This window comes from Pan paniscus, chromosome 10 (genome assembly GCF_029289425.2).
Source record: "Pan paniscus chromosome 10, NHGRI_mPanPan1-v2.0_pri, whole genome shotgun sequence".
NCBI lineage: Eukaryota > Metazoa > Chordata > Mammalia > Primates > Hominidae > Pan > Pan paniscus.
The window spans coordinates 73,263,472-73,277,700 of NC_073259.2; the positions used below are offsets into that span (position 1 = coordinate 73,263,472).

General features: G+C 35.7%; 1 protein-coding gene across 10 annotated transcripts in view; it reads left to right on the forward strand.

The window, feature by feature from the left end:
* SOX5 (SRY-box transcription factor 5) overlaps positions 1–14,229 on the forward strand; it is a 1,030,759-nt gene that overhangs the window by 1,010,089 nt on the left and 6,441 nt on the right. For all 10 annotated transcript variants that reach the window (XM_055095845.1, XM_063593159.1, XM_055095846.2 and 7 more), the window contains 3 exons: positions 3,755–3,863; positions 6,794–6,967; positions 13,485–13,701. In XM_055095845.1, the coding sequence (XP_054951820.1) occupies positions 3,755–3,863; positions 6,794–6,967; positions 13,485–13,701 (500 nt within the window). The remainder of the gene's footprint in view (positions 1–3,754; positions 3,864–6,793; positions 6,968–13,484; positions 13,702–14,229) is intronic.

A 14,229-nucleotide genomic window follows, 5' to 3' on the forward strand; every position in this document is an offset into this window, starting at 1 on the left:
ACTGACCACTTCCAATCAACAAAGTGTCCATATCTCTTTAGCTATTTCTTGGCTCCCCTTTTAGATTCCCACCATAGCCTGGGATTATGTGCAAACAGTACACATGCTGTTTTGCATTGTGCAAGTCTCTGGATAAGTCACAGAGCACAAGACCACCTACCAAGTTCCCCAAGTGAATATTAATACATTAATAATAGTTTTCTGTATGTCAGATTTTGGAGTTATTCATTTGCACCCAGGAAACCATGTGGTCTACAACTGTCTTCTGTCGATGAGATACAATTCACTTCGATCTTGTTTCAAGTCAACATAAAATCAGAAGATTTTTTCAAGTCTGTTTTTAAACAGACTTAACCTAATGTTTCTCCTTGATCTCAGCAAACCTGCAGAGTTGTAAAGACGTGATTAGGCAGATAAGACTCATCTTTGCAAAGGAATCTAGTTGTTATCCCATTGCTAGTTTTTATTCAAGAGAGAAAGCATACAGGTCATCTTGTTTGGCGCATACCCCAGGACTTTTACATGTTGACTACTTTGTTGTAATTAATCTCTTTTTGCCCTCTATTCTGACATCATTCAGCACATTTAGAATTTTGGCAAGTATTCCTTTAAATGTATAAAAATGTAAAAAGAAGGTAAAGGAGAGAAGACCAATCAATCTTGTCATTTTCATATCAGCATTCCTAAGTGCTGTGCTGGATTTGTGTTCCAGAATAGTGACCTTTAAATGGGGGAATGGGATGCTATTTTTCTGCAGAAACTCTTGAGTAACATGACTTTTATCAGAGCCGTGATTTTTATCAGATTATAAGATCTATATCACCAACATGATTTTTATCAGATTATAAGATCGGTAAAAAATTGTCACTTGTGCCCATCAACATTTATTTGTTTTCCCAAAATCAGTTTCTTTGGTGTTTCCCATTTTCAACATCTTCCCACTTAACCCTCTGCTTACCTGAAATCTACTGTCCTTGTTTTGTTCCATCTGCCTCTATTTAGAAAAGAGTAATTTATTTATAAGAAATTTGAGAATCAAAATATTACCTTTTCCAGTAGTATTTGCTCTTATGAAAAAACACTTTTAGAAAAGGAAATATTTAACCCACAGAACAGAACCTCAAATGGTTGAGCTTTATACATGATAGTGCATAGGTGAACTCTTTCAGAGAGGGGATGGCCAGAGACAGGTGGGATTAAAAGGATAGAGTAGGAGAGATTTTTCTAGTGTGTCAGCCCTTCTGCTTTATAACATTTGGCTGATTCTTTCCCCTCCTATATGCCATTCAATTGAATTTAAACTTTTGAGAACTATTCTTAAATCCCATTCATTCTTTTGGTGGTTCAATATATTACCTAGACACCTAACCACATATAAATTTATATCTACTTTTATACATAAGTACTATGTATCAGCTTTATAGGATCAGTTGTCATATGGAATTATAGGATAATTATTTTTTACTTAAGTTATTGTCTCCTCACATCAGTTTCTTTTTCTTCTGAATTTATTGTCCACACTTTTTTAAAAAAAATGTGGCAACGTTATCCTTTTGATTTGCATGCTGTTATAATCTGTTTTAATTAAAGGCATACCTCACATTCTCCATTTCCTGCAGTCACCTTTCCTTTTGCCTGTTCACATGTCTGTTAGCTTAAATTACTATACAAAGGGTTACGAGAAAGTACAGCTTACTGTGTTGACTTCCACTATGTCCCACTGACGTCCTCTTGAGAAGCATAGTAAGTTTTACTTTTGGGTAGCTAACTGGATCATTTTATTAATATTGGGTGCATTAGTGGTGGATAATTATAGGTTACTTATTGTAAAAACTGAGTGTGACTTTCCTGCTCCTATTTGTTAATTTTAGTCTCTTGGTAAGACAGCACAGCATCTGTAGAGCTGAACTCAGAACCTTGGAAGTCACTTAACGTGTCGTTCTTTTTCTACTTTGATTGAGCTCATTTTGCTTTTTCTTCTTGAAAGACTTTGCTTCAGAATGGAAAACTCTCTAGAAAATGTGTAGTATTATTGCCCTATACTGTTAAATCAACAGCTAAGAGGTGATCCAAGCCTAGTACATTCCTCAAAGAGAGTACAGTAAAGTCTTCATTGACCCGAGGACTATCAGATCATGTTGATGGAATGTGTGTATGTGTGCGTGTGTTTTCAAATGTAACTGTCTTTTGTTTTAACAGCTACATTTACTGTAAAGGAAGTCTGTTAAGCTGGTGTCCTTGATGCTCCTGAGCTCAGCTGAATATATACAGCCGACTCTCTCAGCAAAAGACATCCAAAACATATAAAGCATCTGAAAACAACAACTTCACACACAAAACAAATCGAGTCAGATTCTACAGTTTTAAATGCGTAACTTATTTCAACTTTAATACTATTTAGTTCTATAGAACTAAAGTTAATATAAACTGTTTTTTCTCCAGTTTCTCTACTGTATTTTATACTGATTGACAATTTAAAAATAGTTTTCTATTAAATAATGTACATAATTTGATGAATAGAGTACAGGAGTTCCAAGGCCACTGACTTAAGAGATTTTTTAATTTAGTATGTACAGTTGTCACATTGTCAGAGATTCATTGAGATAAAGCATGTACTGTGTTAAGAATTTCAATATCTCATTAGTTCTTGGTGGGAACATTAGTTGGGCCCTTTACCTGTAATACAATTATCTTAAATCATTGATTACTTTCTGTGAACACTTTATTGTGTCAATAGCAGTTCTGCAGTGTATGTTGTTCACTAGCATGATTCATGACTATGTTCCTCAGAAAATGAGGTGAATAATTATAAAGAAACTTGAGATAATGTTATGAGATCCAATGCATTTCTTAAAACTGTTTTGGTGCTGTTTGGTACTACATCATCCTCAGAGCAGTGCTGGAGAGTTCAAGAGAAAGTTATCAAGTTTCATTATATGCTTTTTCTGTTCCTAAAGTCACCCAGTTTCTTAATATGACAGTAATGTCTCATATGGTTTAGATTAAGCATTATATTTTTCTTAAAAATAATTTATTTTGAAATGCTATGTTCTCCATGAATGTGAATCGTGCACTGCATGCTTAAACAACTTGATGTCTCTGTAGATCTAATTTTGGTATATTTGTATCTCAAATAATTCGCCAACTCAATATTTTGGCTTAGCAATCCAAATCAAATTGTGGTCCAAGTAGCAGGCACTCACATTGGATGTACAGAGACTTGACAAGCAATTAGCAATGAATATTTAAACGTCTTCATTACCCTTGCATGAGGAATGCAGATGGCATTTGGGAAGATGGCAACCAGAGGGCACTACTGTGAATTATGTTTCTATTATTTGGTCACCTGACTATTGGAAGACTTTCTCTGGGCTTCACGCCACTCCTATACTTCTACTGTCTGGCCAAAAATAAAGCAGACATTCCAAATGTAAAACAGGTTGCTTCCATGAAATTTCTATGCACATTTTGTAATTTGGGAAGGTTGTCTCCAAGGATCCCGGCATATATCCCTTAGGCATACCAAACCCAAACACCAAGACTTTATAGGGGTCTATGAGAATCAGAGTTCCTTCAAAAATCTTGCTGATCATCCCCTTAATGACTTCAGGTTAATGCGCTGAACGTAAAAAGGTGAATATATCAACATCGCATCCTTTCCAGGAGTTAATGTATTATATATGTGGCCCAAAAAAAGAAAGTCTTCAAATAATTTTAATTCCTAGACTGATCTCTCATTATAATTTTTTTAAAGGAAAAAACAACACTGGAGAGTCTGACTCAGCAACTGGCAGTTAAACAGAATGAAGAAGGAAAATTTAGCCATGCAATGATGGATTTCAATCTGAGTGGAGATTCTGATGGTTTGTGAAAATTGTTCATATATATTCTAATAATGCAAGAAAGTGTCTATGTAGTGCCAATTAAAACTGCTAAAAAATAGACTAGACAGCCACCTCATACCTCATCATTACAATAAGAGGTCACATATACTGAGCAGTCCCCATGTGCCAAGCACTCTGCTGAGTGCTTTGCAGAAATCATCTCATTTAATTCCTAGTCAACCTAGGATAAGTCCCATTGCAGAGAAAGAGTCTGAGCCTCAGGAGTTTTGAAGCATTTTCCCCAGGTCACAGGGCTCTAAGTGTCAGAGGCAAGAATTAAATTCGAGATGGCATGATTCTAAAGCAAATGCTCAAAATGCTTAGCTTCCCAGGCTCAAGTGATCCTCCCACTTTAGCCTCCCAAGTAGCTGGGATTATAGGTGCATGCCAACATGCCCAGCAATTTTTCTTTTTTTTTAGAGATGAGGACTTACTATGGTGTCCAGGCTGGTCTCAAACTCCTGGGCTCAAGTGATCCTCCCACCTCAGCCTCCCAAAGTGCTAGTTTTATAGGCGTGAGTTACTGCATGCGGCCTCACTTCCCTATTTCTTGTACCCAAAATGAACTTTTTCAGAAATTTGTTTCTATTGGCTCATCTTTTAAGTTTCTATTTGTCAAGCCCTCACCAGAATACATGGCTCAGAGGACATTTCCATGATAGTTTCTTACATTTTGGAACCCTTCTCCCTAGTGCTATGTACTACATAGTCAAGTGTCGGGCCCACTCTCTATAACCTAACTAGAATCCAGCTGCACAGCTTTATGCTCCCTTCTCATAGGCCTTCAGACTTCTGTTTTCTGTATCATCTCTGAACATTCTAAACATCCACAGTGACAAGAAATTAAATTGATACTCTGATTTTTAATAGCATAGCAAAAAGGGAAAAAGAAGGAAGTGCTGTTCTTCTTATACAATACCCCTGACCGGGAACATCTCTCTACTGTCAGGTGGCATCCATGCATTTTAAGCGTTCCTTTGGCAGTACCGCCCTCAACTTTGTTACTGCTACAGGGAAGTTCCCTGCATATAGAGAAGAGTGCACAAAGGCAAACCAGTGAGATGCATACTTTGAGAGAGAGTCCCCTTGAATCCTCCAATATACACAACTGTTTACTCTGTGCCTTGGGCCAATTCTACTTTTAAGACCAGGTCTATACTAATCAAGGGACTAAACAAACCCGAACGTTGAAACACATAATTCTATCAAAACTGAATTTTACTCAGTTGGATTCAATTTGCATTTTTCTGGGTCTAATATTGCAAACATTTTCTTCTATTTTCAACTTCACTTAGCTAAGATAAACCTAGCCTATGTACATTTAAAGAGCTTGTTTAGATTTGATGAAGACACATAATGTTCATTTTATTGCTTATGTTGCTGTAAGGTGTAAGAACAAGAAAAGGCAGATGTGCAAATGATCATTTGCTAGTTACAAACCCATTTTAGGAAGATGTTGCCATATATTTGCACTTATTTTGTCAATAAAAGACAATTACTGGTAATAACACATTTGATAAATTTTAAGTTGTATTAGCATGATAAAATATACCCACAGTAATCAGCATTAACACTTCAAAGTTTTTGTTGCTGTCATTACCTAAATTCAATCATGCTTGTATGTGAAATATTTTCTACTTTTCATTAAATCAAAGAGCATGTTATTAATGAAAAATATTGAGAAACTTCACCAACAGGTATGCTATGTTTTGAATGTGCTGCTATAGAAGTCTCCAAGTTTGGGCAATTTTGTTTGATTGATTCCTGTGTCTTCAAATTTAAAAATAAAGAAAAGATGAGGAATGAATACAAAGCAAGAAAAGAAAAGCAGTGCTTTTGTTGATAATACAGTCTCTACAAGTCCCCAAAGTATTTTTAAAGTTTTGGATACTATCAAAATACATCTACTTATTTTGTGATAATACCCAGTGAAAACCTACTGTCAGAGTTCTACTGGTTCTCCTTATTTTCTCTTTGCCTAAACTCAAGTATCTTGGAAGCAATTTAATCTGCTGAAGCCATTCTAAGGAGTCACATAAGGCTGGAGGAGTGAATGCAGCTTCCAAAGCTATCGTTGTTAACTCTTGAATTGTGTTTTATCATCTGTGAATCTTACTGATTGAAATGTGACTGTCCATGGGACTCTTTGGATAACTTTAAATATTAGGGGGAAAATTCAAAGGAAATTATTATTTTTCTCATCTTAAACATGTGACTGTAGACTCCTTAAGAAACTAGAGGAATGTAACTGTTCATTTGTTCTTTTCCATACCAGTTTTACATGTATTTTGGGGGGCAGACCTGTCATTGCTGTATCAGCATATGTCATGCATTTGTCAGCATATAATTTCAAAGAAAAGCCAATTATATTACAGGGAAATACCTATATTGTTTTTAACCTCAAAATTTGGTCGTGTTTTTATTTTTGTAACCTCGGAGAGAGAAAGAGAACATAAGGTACTATATGTTCAGACAGTCTTTAAGTAGCAAAGATATATCCTCCCCTATAATCATCCATTCTGCCAAATTGATTTGTGCTTCTTTACCTATTTAATGTTTCTACACTACTGGTATGCCTATTGATTTAATCTGACTATCCTCTTTCCGAATTGCATCAAAAATCACATATCGGAGTTTATTTTGAGCTGTTGAAAGTAAATGGTGAAACAGTCCATTGAAAGAAAGAGAAAACAGATTAGAAATTGGTTAAAAATACAAATACAACATTTGCCACCACAAGGCTTATCAGAAAAACTTCATAAACAAGCATCTGTCTTAAGAACTGGAAGTACCATTATCAGAAGTACTTTTTCTTTTCAGATATCTTAATAGACTGAAAAATAGGAATGCAAGGAAAAGAGCTGACAAAAGTTTTAACACTAACACGAAGTGATGTTTGCTGTTTTCAGGAAGTGCTGGAGTCTCAGAGTCAAGAATTTATAGGGAATCCCGAGGGCGTGGTAGCAATGAACCCCACATAAAGCGTCCAATGAATGCCTTCATGGTGTGGGCTAAAGATGAACGGAGAAAGATCCTTCAAGCCTTTCCTGACATGCACAACTCCAACATCAGCAAGATATTGGGTAAGAAAACCATTAAGAACTAAGTGACATATGGAATAAAGGTACTGTTCTGTTTTCTGCAGTTGTGGAAGGATCCTGGATTTGAGGCCATGCAGGTCGTGTTATCTGCTTATCCAGAAAATAAACATCATCATTGAGGCTTCTTCTGGTGATGAAGCATTCTATGTCCATTGAGAAATATACCATATTTCTATAGCTCATTTAGCTGTTTGTCTTCATACTAATTATTTTAATGCTTTATCTTCTTCAAAAATCTAGAAATATTTTTACTAAAGCTGAGAAAAAAGTTGCTTTCACATGAGCCACTAGATATTGCTACTGATCATTTGTATTCATTTCCTTGCATACTATAGACAACTTACTGTTAATCTTAAGGCCTCCTTCCTCTCTCATCATCCTCTGTAACAGAAGGATAAGGAGTTTTATTTGCGGAATTCATCATGTTGTGGGGGTGAGGGTGGAGGTGGGGAAGATGTTTGTTCCAGTGCTATAATTGAAAATCAGTTTTAGATTTTCAGAACACAAGAAGATGTAGAGTGTACATTTTTACATTTATACTTTTAGTAACCTTAAGTACTAAAGGTACTTTTAGTCATACTAAATACTTTTCTGCCATTGCAACATTCAATTGAACAGAAAACAAAGTACACATTTACTCTACCCACACAGACACTGTAGCACACAGGAAAAATGGTTGGGGAGAAAGGGTGCTGATTATAAAGATACCTATTATAGACCAATTCAGGTCCCAGGGGTAAAAAGAAAAAAAGAAGATTCCATTGCTTTTGTGCCTTATCTGACATCATTATCACTGTCATTGTCATTCATCACTGTCTGATGGCCAGATACTAGACAACCTAAGAAAATTTTGATTATTCACTCTGTGACTTCTAAGAGTTAAGTGACAAAAATAGAATAGAAACATTTTATCAGAAAATGTTGGTTTTAACAAATAAGTAACAAAATTTGTCAAAATTATTAAAGTTTTATTAGAATTCATAAGGCACTTGGAATTACACGGAGTTTATAAAAATAGTATCACTTTTGATTCATTACTGATCATCTGTAAATGGCAAACATATGCATGAGGTTTTGTTTTGGAGATGGAGTCTCGCTTTACTGCCCAGGCTAGAGTGCAGTGGTGTGATCTCGGCTCACTGCAACCTCCGCCTCCCAGCTTCAAGCAATTCTTCTGCCTCAGCCTCCTGAGTAGCTCAGATGACAGGCGCGGGACACCATGCCCAACTAACTTTTGTATTTTCGCAGAGAGAGGGTTTCACCATTTTGGCCAGGCTGGTCTCGAAGTTCTGACCTCAGGTGATCCGCCCACCTTGGCCTCCCAAAGTGCTGGGATTACAGGCATGAGCCACCACGCCCGGCCGTATGTTTTTATGATCCCATATTCTCAACAAAGATAATAGATGCCACCTAGTCCACAAGGTGCATTTGTAATGGGATCAAAACAAACCATTAGCCACTTAAAATTGTGTCTCATTTTTCACCTAAATGTTATCTAAAAAGACATGAACATGCAAAGCTTTCAGTATTATACATAGAAAATATGAAAATCTGTGTGTAAAAATATATATCATGCATAATCAAAAACTTGAACTGATCAAGAGGAAATACACATTTTTTTACATCTCTACCAGCTCTGATCTATTTTTCCCTTTTGTGACTATATTCTACCTTCCATGTGAAATTTCCTATCTTTAAAAAACAACATACCAGTTTCATTTGGGAAAACTCTAGAAAAGAATACTTTATGTAAGCATATTTCATGTTTTAATATATCAGTTATTCCCAAATTAGAAATCCAAAATTGTCAGAATAAAAACCAAGTTAAATACTAAGATTTCAAAAGTGTCTTTATATTATTCAATTCATGTGTCTGAATACCAAAAAGGTGATAATCATTAATTAAAACCATCTTAACTATAAGAGAAATATCAGTTTTGATGATAAGAAATGATATTTTAGGAAATGTAGCAAAAGTATCTATGGAAAAGAGATGACTGGCTATGAGAATTCCCTTCTGATTTGAGGGAAAGAATATTAGAATGACCATATGATTATATTATAATAGACAACATGAAAGAGAATACTGCCTAATTTCAGTCTTTCTGATGAAAATGTATTCTTTAAAGATATAGCATTTATATTTAGGAACAAATAAAACATTGAGGTGTTTTGGGCCTCGATATTTAGTCACAGCTTTAAATAAATAAGTGATCTTCAAATATCCACAAGATCATTCTAAATGACCCATTTCATACAAAAGTACAAAGAAAGCTTGATGTTTTCCTCTTTGCTGATTGTTTTGGATAACAGCCTCCGACAGCATGCTGCTAATTCATTCTGCTTAAAACAGGCGCTTGAGCTGGGTTGACATTTTACGTAGTCTCTGGGGATCCTAGTTGACATTTTAAAGGGCTTCTAAGCATTTTATAATACCCTAAAATCTGGTTTTAATAAGCCATTCTGCTGAAATTGTTAACATAAGGAATCACCTTTTACTGCTTGGCGCTAGATCAGGGGAAGAGGGACATCTTTTTCTGATTAGATATACAGTAGTTGGAGTAAAATGTGCAAATTCACTACAGACCCCATGGAGATGACAATGTTGCTCAGCTCAAACTCTTCACTTTCAGTGTATTGCCAGATTTAGAAAGGAAAGGAATAATCGTTGGACCTTATTTTTTCCCCTATTTTGAGCATCAGATACTTTTGATTGAAACTTCCTCTTTTGTCATCAGGAGGAAAACCCAATTGTCCTTCTCTGCTTTTATTATTATTATTATTATTATTATTATTATTATTATTATTATACTTTAAGTTTTAGGGTACCTGTGCACCATGTGCAGGTTAGTTACATATGTATACATGTGCCATGCTGGTGTGCTGCACCCATTAAGTCGTCATTTAGCATTAGGTATATCTCCTAATGCTATCCCTCCTTCTCTGCTTTTTTATTCTAAAACGACAACCTTTTGAAAGCAGCAGGGAATAAACTCCCTGTACATCAGTCCAGAGTAAGCAGCCAGCCACGCCCAAATCAAATAGATATTTTTTCTTTTTTTTTTTTTAATTGTTGTTTATCCAAAATATTTTCCTACCATTCTCATCAAGTATGTTTCAGGGGTTAGTTAACACCTCAGCTGCATACAATGGTTATAGTACCTGCAAAGCCATTGAAATCAAAACCAAACTTGTCAGTTGGTTAACCTAATTCAAGGTTACTATTTTGAAAATGAAAACTGGATTTACCACCAAATGGAAACACTGTCCTGTACTGTCATAAAATATAGTAGTCAGCCATTTGACCCGGTTAGTACTTAGGCTTTCTTAATTCTTAGTTTTGAAAAGACTTGGAATTATTATATGGCCATATTTTAAAGTGTAATTTAGGATTCAGTGATACTCTCAAAGAAATTATGCTATCAAGAGTTAAACTATTTTATAATTCCCGTTCATGCCAGATTTGGAAGCCAACTTCTCTGAGAATTTACACATCTTTTATTATCCCATTTCTTTACATACACGCATCTTTTTTTCCTCTTTTTTTTTTTTTAAGCCAGACCAGCTTTCTTTAAGTTAGTCTAACTCCTCTTTTCACCGAAAGACCTCAACTATTATATTCTTCCTCAATAGGATGCTCTTCTCTTTGTGAGCCCCACGGGAGTCATTTCTACAGCAAAGCCTTCCTGACCTGCAGAGGACTGATCTTGCCTCATCATATTCTCTTACCTTCCTGTACTTTCCACAACTATAAGGAAAATAATAAATTTTGTAATTAGATATTTAATGTATATTCCCTGACTGAATATAAGCTCCAAAGAGACAGGAACTATAACTTTCTTTATTCACTCACTACTATATATTTATTAAGGAATGAATGCAACATTATGTACATAGTAGGAAATATACAAACAGCTCTTGCATTCCAAGGCAGATTACTTCAAAGCATAAACATTTTCTTTCCTTTGAGAGGCCAAAGCCTTTTGGCGTATAGATCATTTAAACTTAGGGAAGAATCTTTGGCAATTCCCCTTCTAATTGAAAATGCTTGGCCGGGAGTGGTAGCTCACTCACACCTGTAATCCCAGCACTTTGGGAGGCCGAACCGGGCAGATCACGAGGTCAGGAGATTGACACCATCCTGGCTAACACGGTGAAACCCCATCTCCACTAAAAATACAAAAAAAAAAAAAAAAAACACTAGCCGGGCGTGGTGGCGGGCGCCTGTAGTCCCAGCTACTCGGGAGGCTGAGGCAGGAGAATGGCGTGAACCCGGGAGGCGGAGCTTGCAGTGAGCCAAGATCACACCACTGCACTCCAGCCTGGGCGAAAGAGCAAGACTCTGTCTCACAAAAAAAAAAAAAAAAAAAGAAAGAAAGAAAATGCTGGTTTCGTTTTCGAATTTTGGGATAAAGCTAGCTAATAAATTTTATATTAGATCAACCATCCTTGATCCATTTTTCAGTGAATTCCTATTTGTGAGTTATTTATGGTAAGCTCACTTTCCACTCCCTGATCTGGTATAAATGCTTGGAAGAAACTCAATGAAAACGGTTGTTCTAGTTCAATAGGATCATAACCATATCTGTGTTTATATAGGCCCTGAGAATAACATAATGGTATTCAAGTATCTTCAGAGAATAATGCTGGGCCAACAAGGAGTTTGAGATCGTCCCTACAAATGATATGGCTTGACCAACCAACTTAATGTTGGATGATGCTATTTAAACAGAAGTTTACGAAAGGAATAGAAAAAGAAACTCTATTATTTGCACTGTAACCTGAGTTTATATTGTAAATAGAATGAATTCACATTGGTTTTCTAGATTTGGAAAAATCTATATTTATACCTATGCAATACAATATCTCTTCCAATGGTAACATTTCTGAGGGAAGAGATATTGCCTCTTTCACTGCATGCTTTAATAAATGTAACAGCCCATATTGAGGAACTCTTTACGTGTGTAAGGAAGAACTATTCAACAGTGAGCTATTTGCATTTAAGATAGGGAGTTACGGGTGAGTAATGAACTCATTCGAAAGCTTCTAAGATCTTACTTAGATGACATTTGAAGGCAGGTATAAGGCCATTTGGTAGGGATATCCTAGTTCCAGTTTATCGGTCTTTGTGCATTCGTGTTGAGTTGAGATGACTCTTTGCAGATAAACACACTTCATCTGCAAATAGATTTTTAAATCTCTATTTAAAAAACAAAACAAAACACTATTACTACTGAGGGCTGCCAGCACGCTGTCACCTCTCAATCCGAACATCAGAAGGAACAAACTCCGGACACGCCGCCTTTAAGAACTGTAACACTCACCGCGAGAGTCCGCAGCTTCATTCTTGAAGTCAGTGAGATCAAGAACCCACCAATTCCGGACACATTACCACTTCTATTACACATAGCCATACTGACAGAATCCAAGTTTTAAACCATATCTAAAATGTGAATTAGCATAAACTATTTTTATTTAAGCTTCAAACTTGTCTTTTTTAATCCCAGCTAAATTCACACCAAAATTAATAGTGAAAAGAAAGGGGGAAAACAATTTGGGTTATTATTACTAATGCAGACTGTATCATGGGAAGTGACGTCTTTGTATGTTATTGAAATTGATTTATTAAGAGAAAATCGTAATACACATTTACAGTAATTGTGACCTCTGCTATATTTTGTATAGTAGGTGGCCATATGTAGGAAAGGGCATACATTATAGCACAATTTAAGTTATATCAAATCTGAGTTTGAGTCACAGATCTGTACTTCAGTAATTATGACCCTGGCTAAGTTAGTCCATCTATTTGAATCTCAATTTTCTCATCTATGAAAATAGATAGAAATGCTGTCTCTTTTATAAGATTGAGGTGAAAGGTAGGAAAAAGACATCAGTATGTCAGGGTTTTAGCACAGTGTCTGGCACATAGTAGTTACCCACTCCATGTTTATTAATATTATAATTTTAATTATAATTAAATTTTTAATCAAATGAATTTTTAATTACTACCATTCCTGTAAGCTTAAAATACTTAAACATTTTGGGGAGGATGAGACTACATGATATATGTTGGGAACTTTTGTAGTAAAAAACATCTCCCACATAAAAATATTCAATAACTAGATAATTAGTCTCAGATTCAAAATGCATGATAACATATCATGTAACTTTTCTGTTCACCTGTGAATTATATCATGATCTAATGTAGAAATGAGAAATGTATCCATTAAATTATCTATGAGCTTTAAGGGACATAATACAAAACTTTGGCTAGAATACAAACCAGAAAAAAAAAAAAATACTGCCCAGTGTTTATATCTTTAGGTACAAAACCACCACCACCTCTGTTCTTGTGGGATCTCACTAATCAAAAACAGGTTTATGTATTTCTGGGTTTTGGCTAACATCTCAACTTTAGATTTTCTTGTTCTCAGCCATATCACTTTCTGGAATGCTTAGAAGCTGTGCAAATTGGAATCCTAACCTCCTTTCTTCATAGGATCTCGCTGGAAAGCTATGACAAACCTAGAGAAACAGCCATATTATGAGGAGCAAGCCCGTCTCAGCAAGCAGCACCTGGAGAAGTACCCTGACTATAAGTACAAGCCCAGGCCAAAGCGCACCTGCCTGGTGGATGGCAAAAAGCTGCGCATTGGTGAATACAAGGCAATCATGCGCAACAGGCGGCAGGAAATGCGGCAGTACTTCAATGTTGGGTATGTACCTTTTAGTCATTTTTCTCATGGGGCAAACTTCCTGTTATACTTAATGGGATATGAAACATATTTGTTCAGTTGCAAAGAGACATTTTGAAAAAGAATCTGAGCTCACAGTATTTTCAGAGACAAATAGTCTCCCACATGATCTTGAAAAATATGTCCATATGAATCCACTGCAAGTTCCCAGCTCTACCATGAGATTTGTTAACAACTGGTTTAAAAACAAGATATCTACAAGCAAATGATTTTGAAGTTTTCTATTAAAAACTTAGAAGTATAACTGGTTCTTTTCTTCATTGGTTTGCATTACTTCCTAAGCTTCACCATGATAAATTCTAAAACTAACAACTTTGTTGAGACAATACAAAATAAAAATCATTTCAAAAGCAAAAATACTTATTTCTAAATATAGAGAGGTTAGTGAGCTATCAAGGTACATGTGTGGCCTTTGTGGATCACACAAGCTAGGGATTATATTTAGGGTGTAACAAGGTTGTGAACAGGAGGTTTCATTCGGAATTGAGA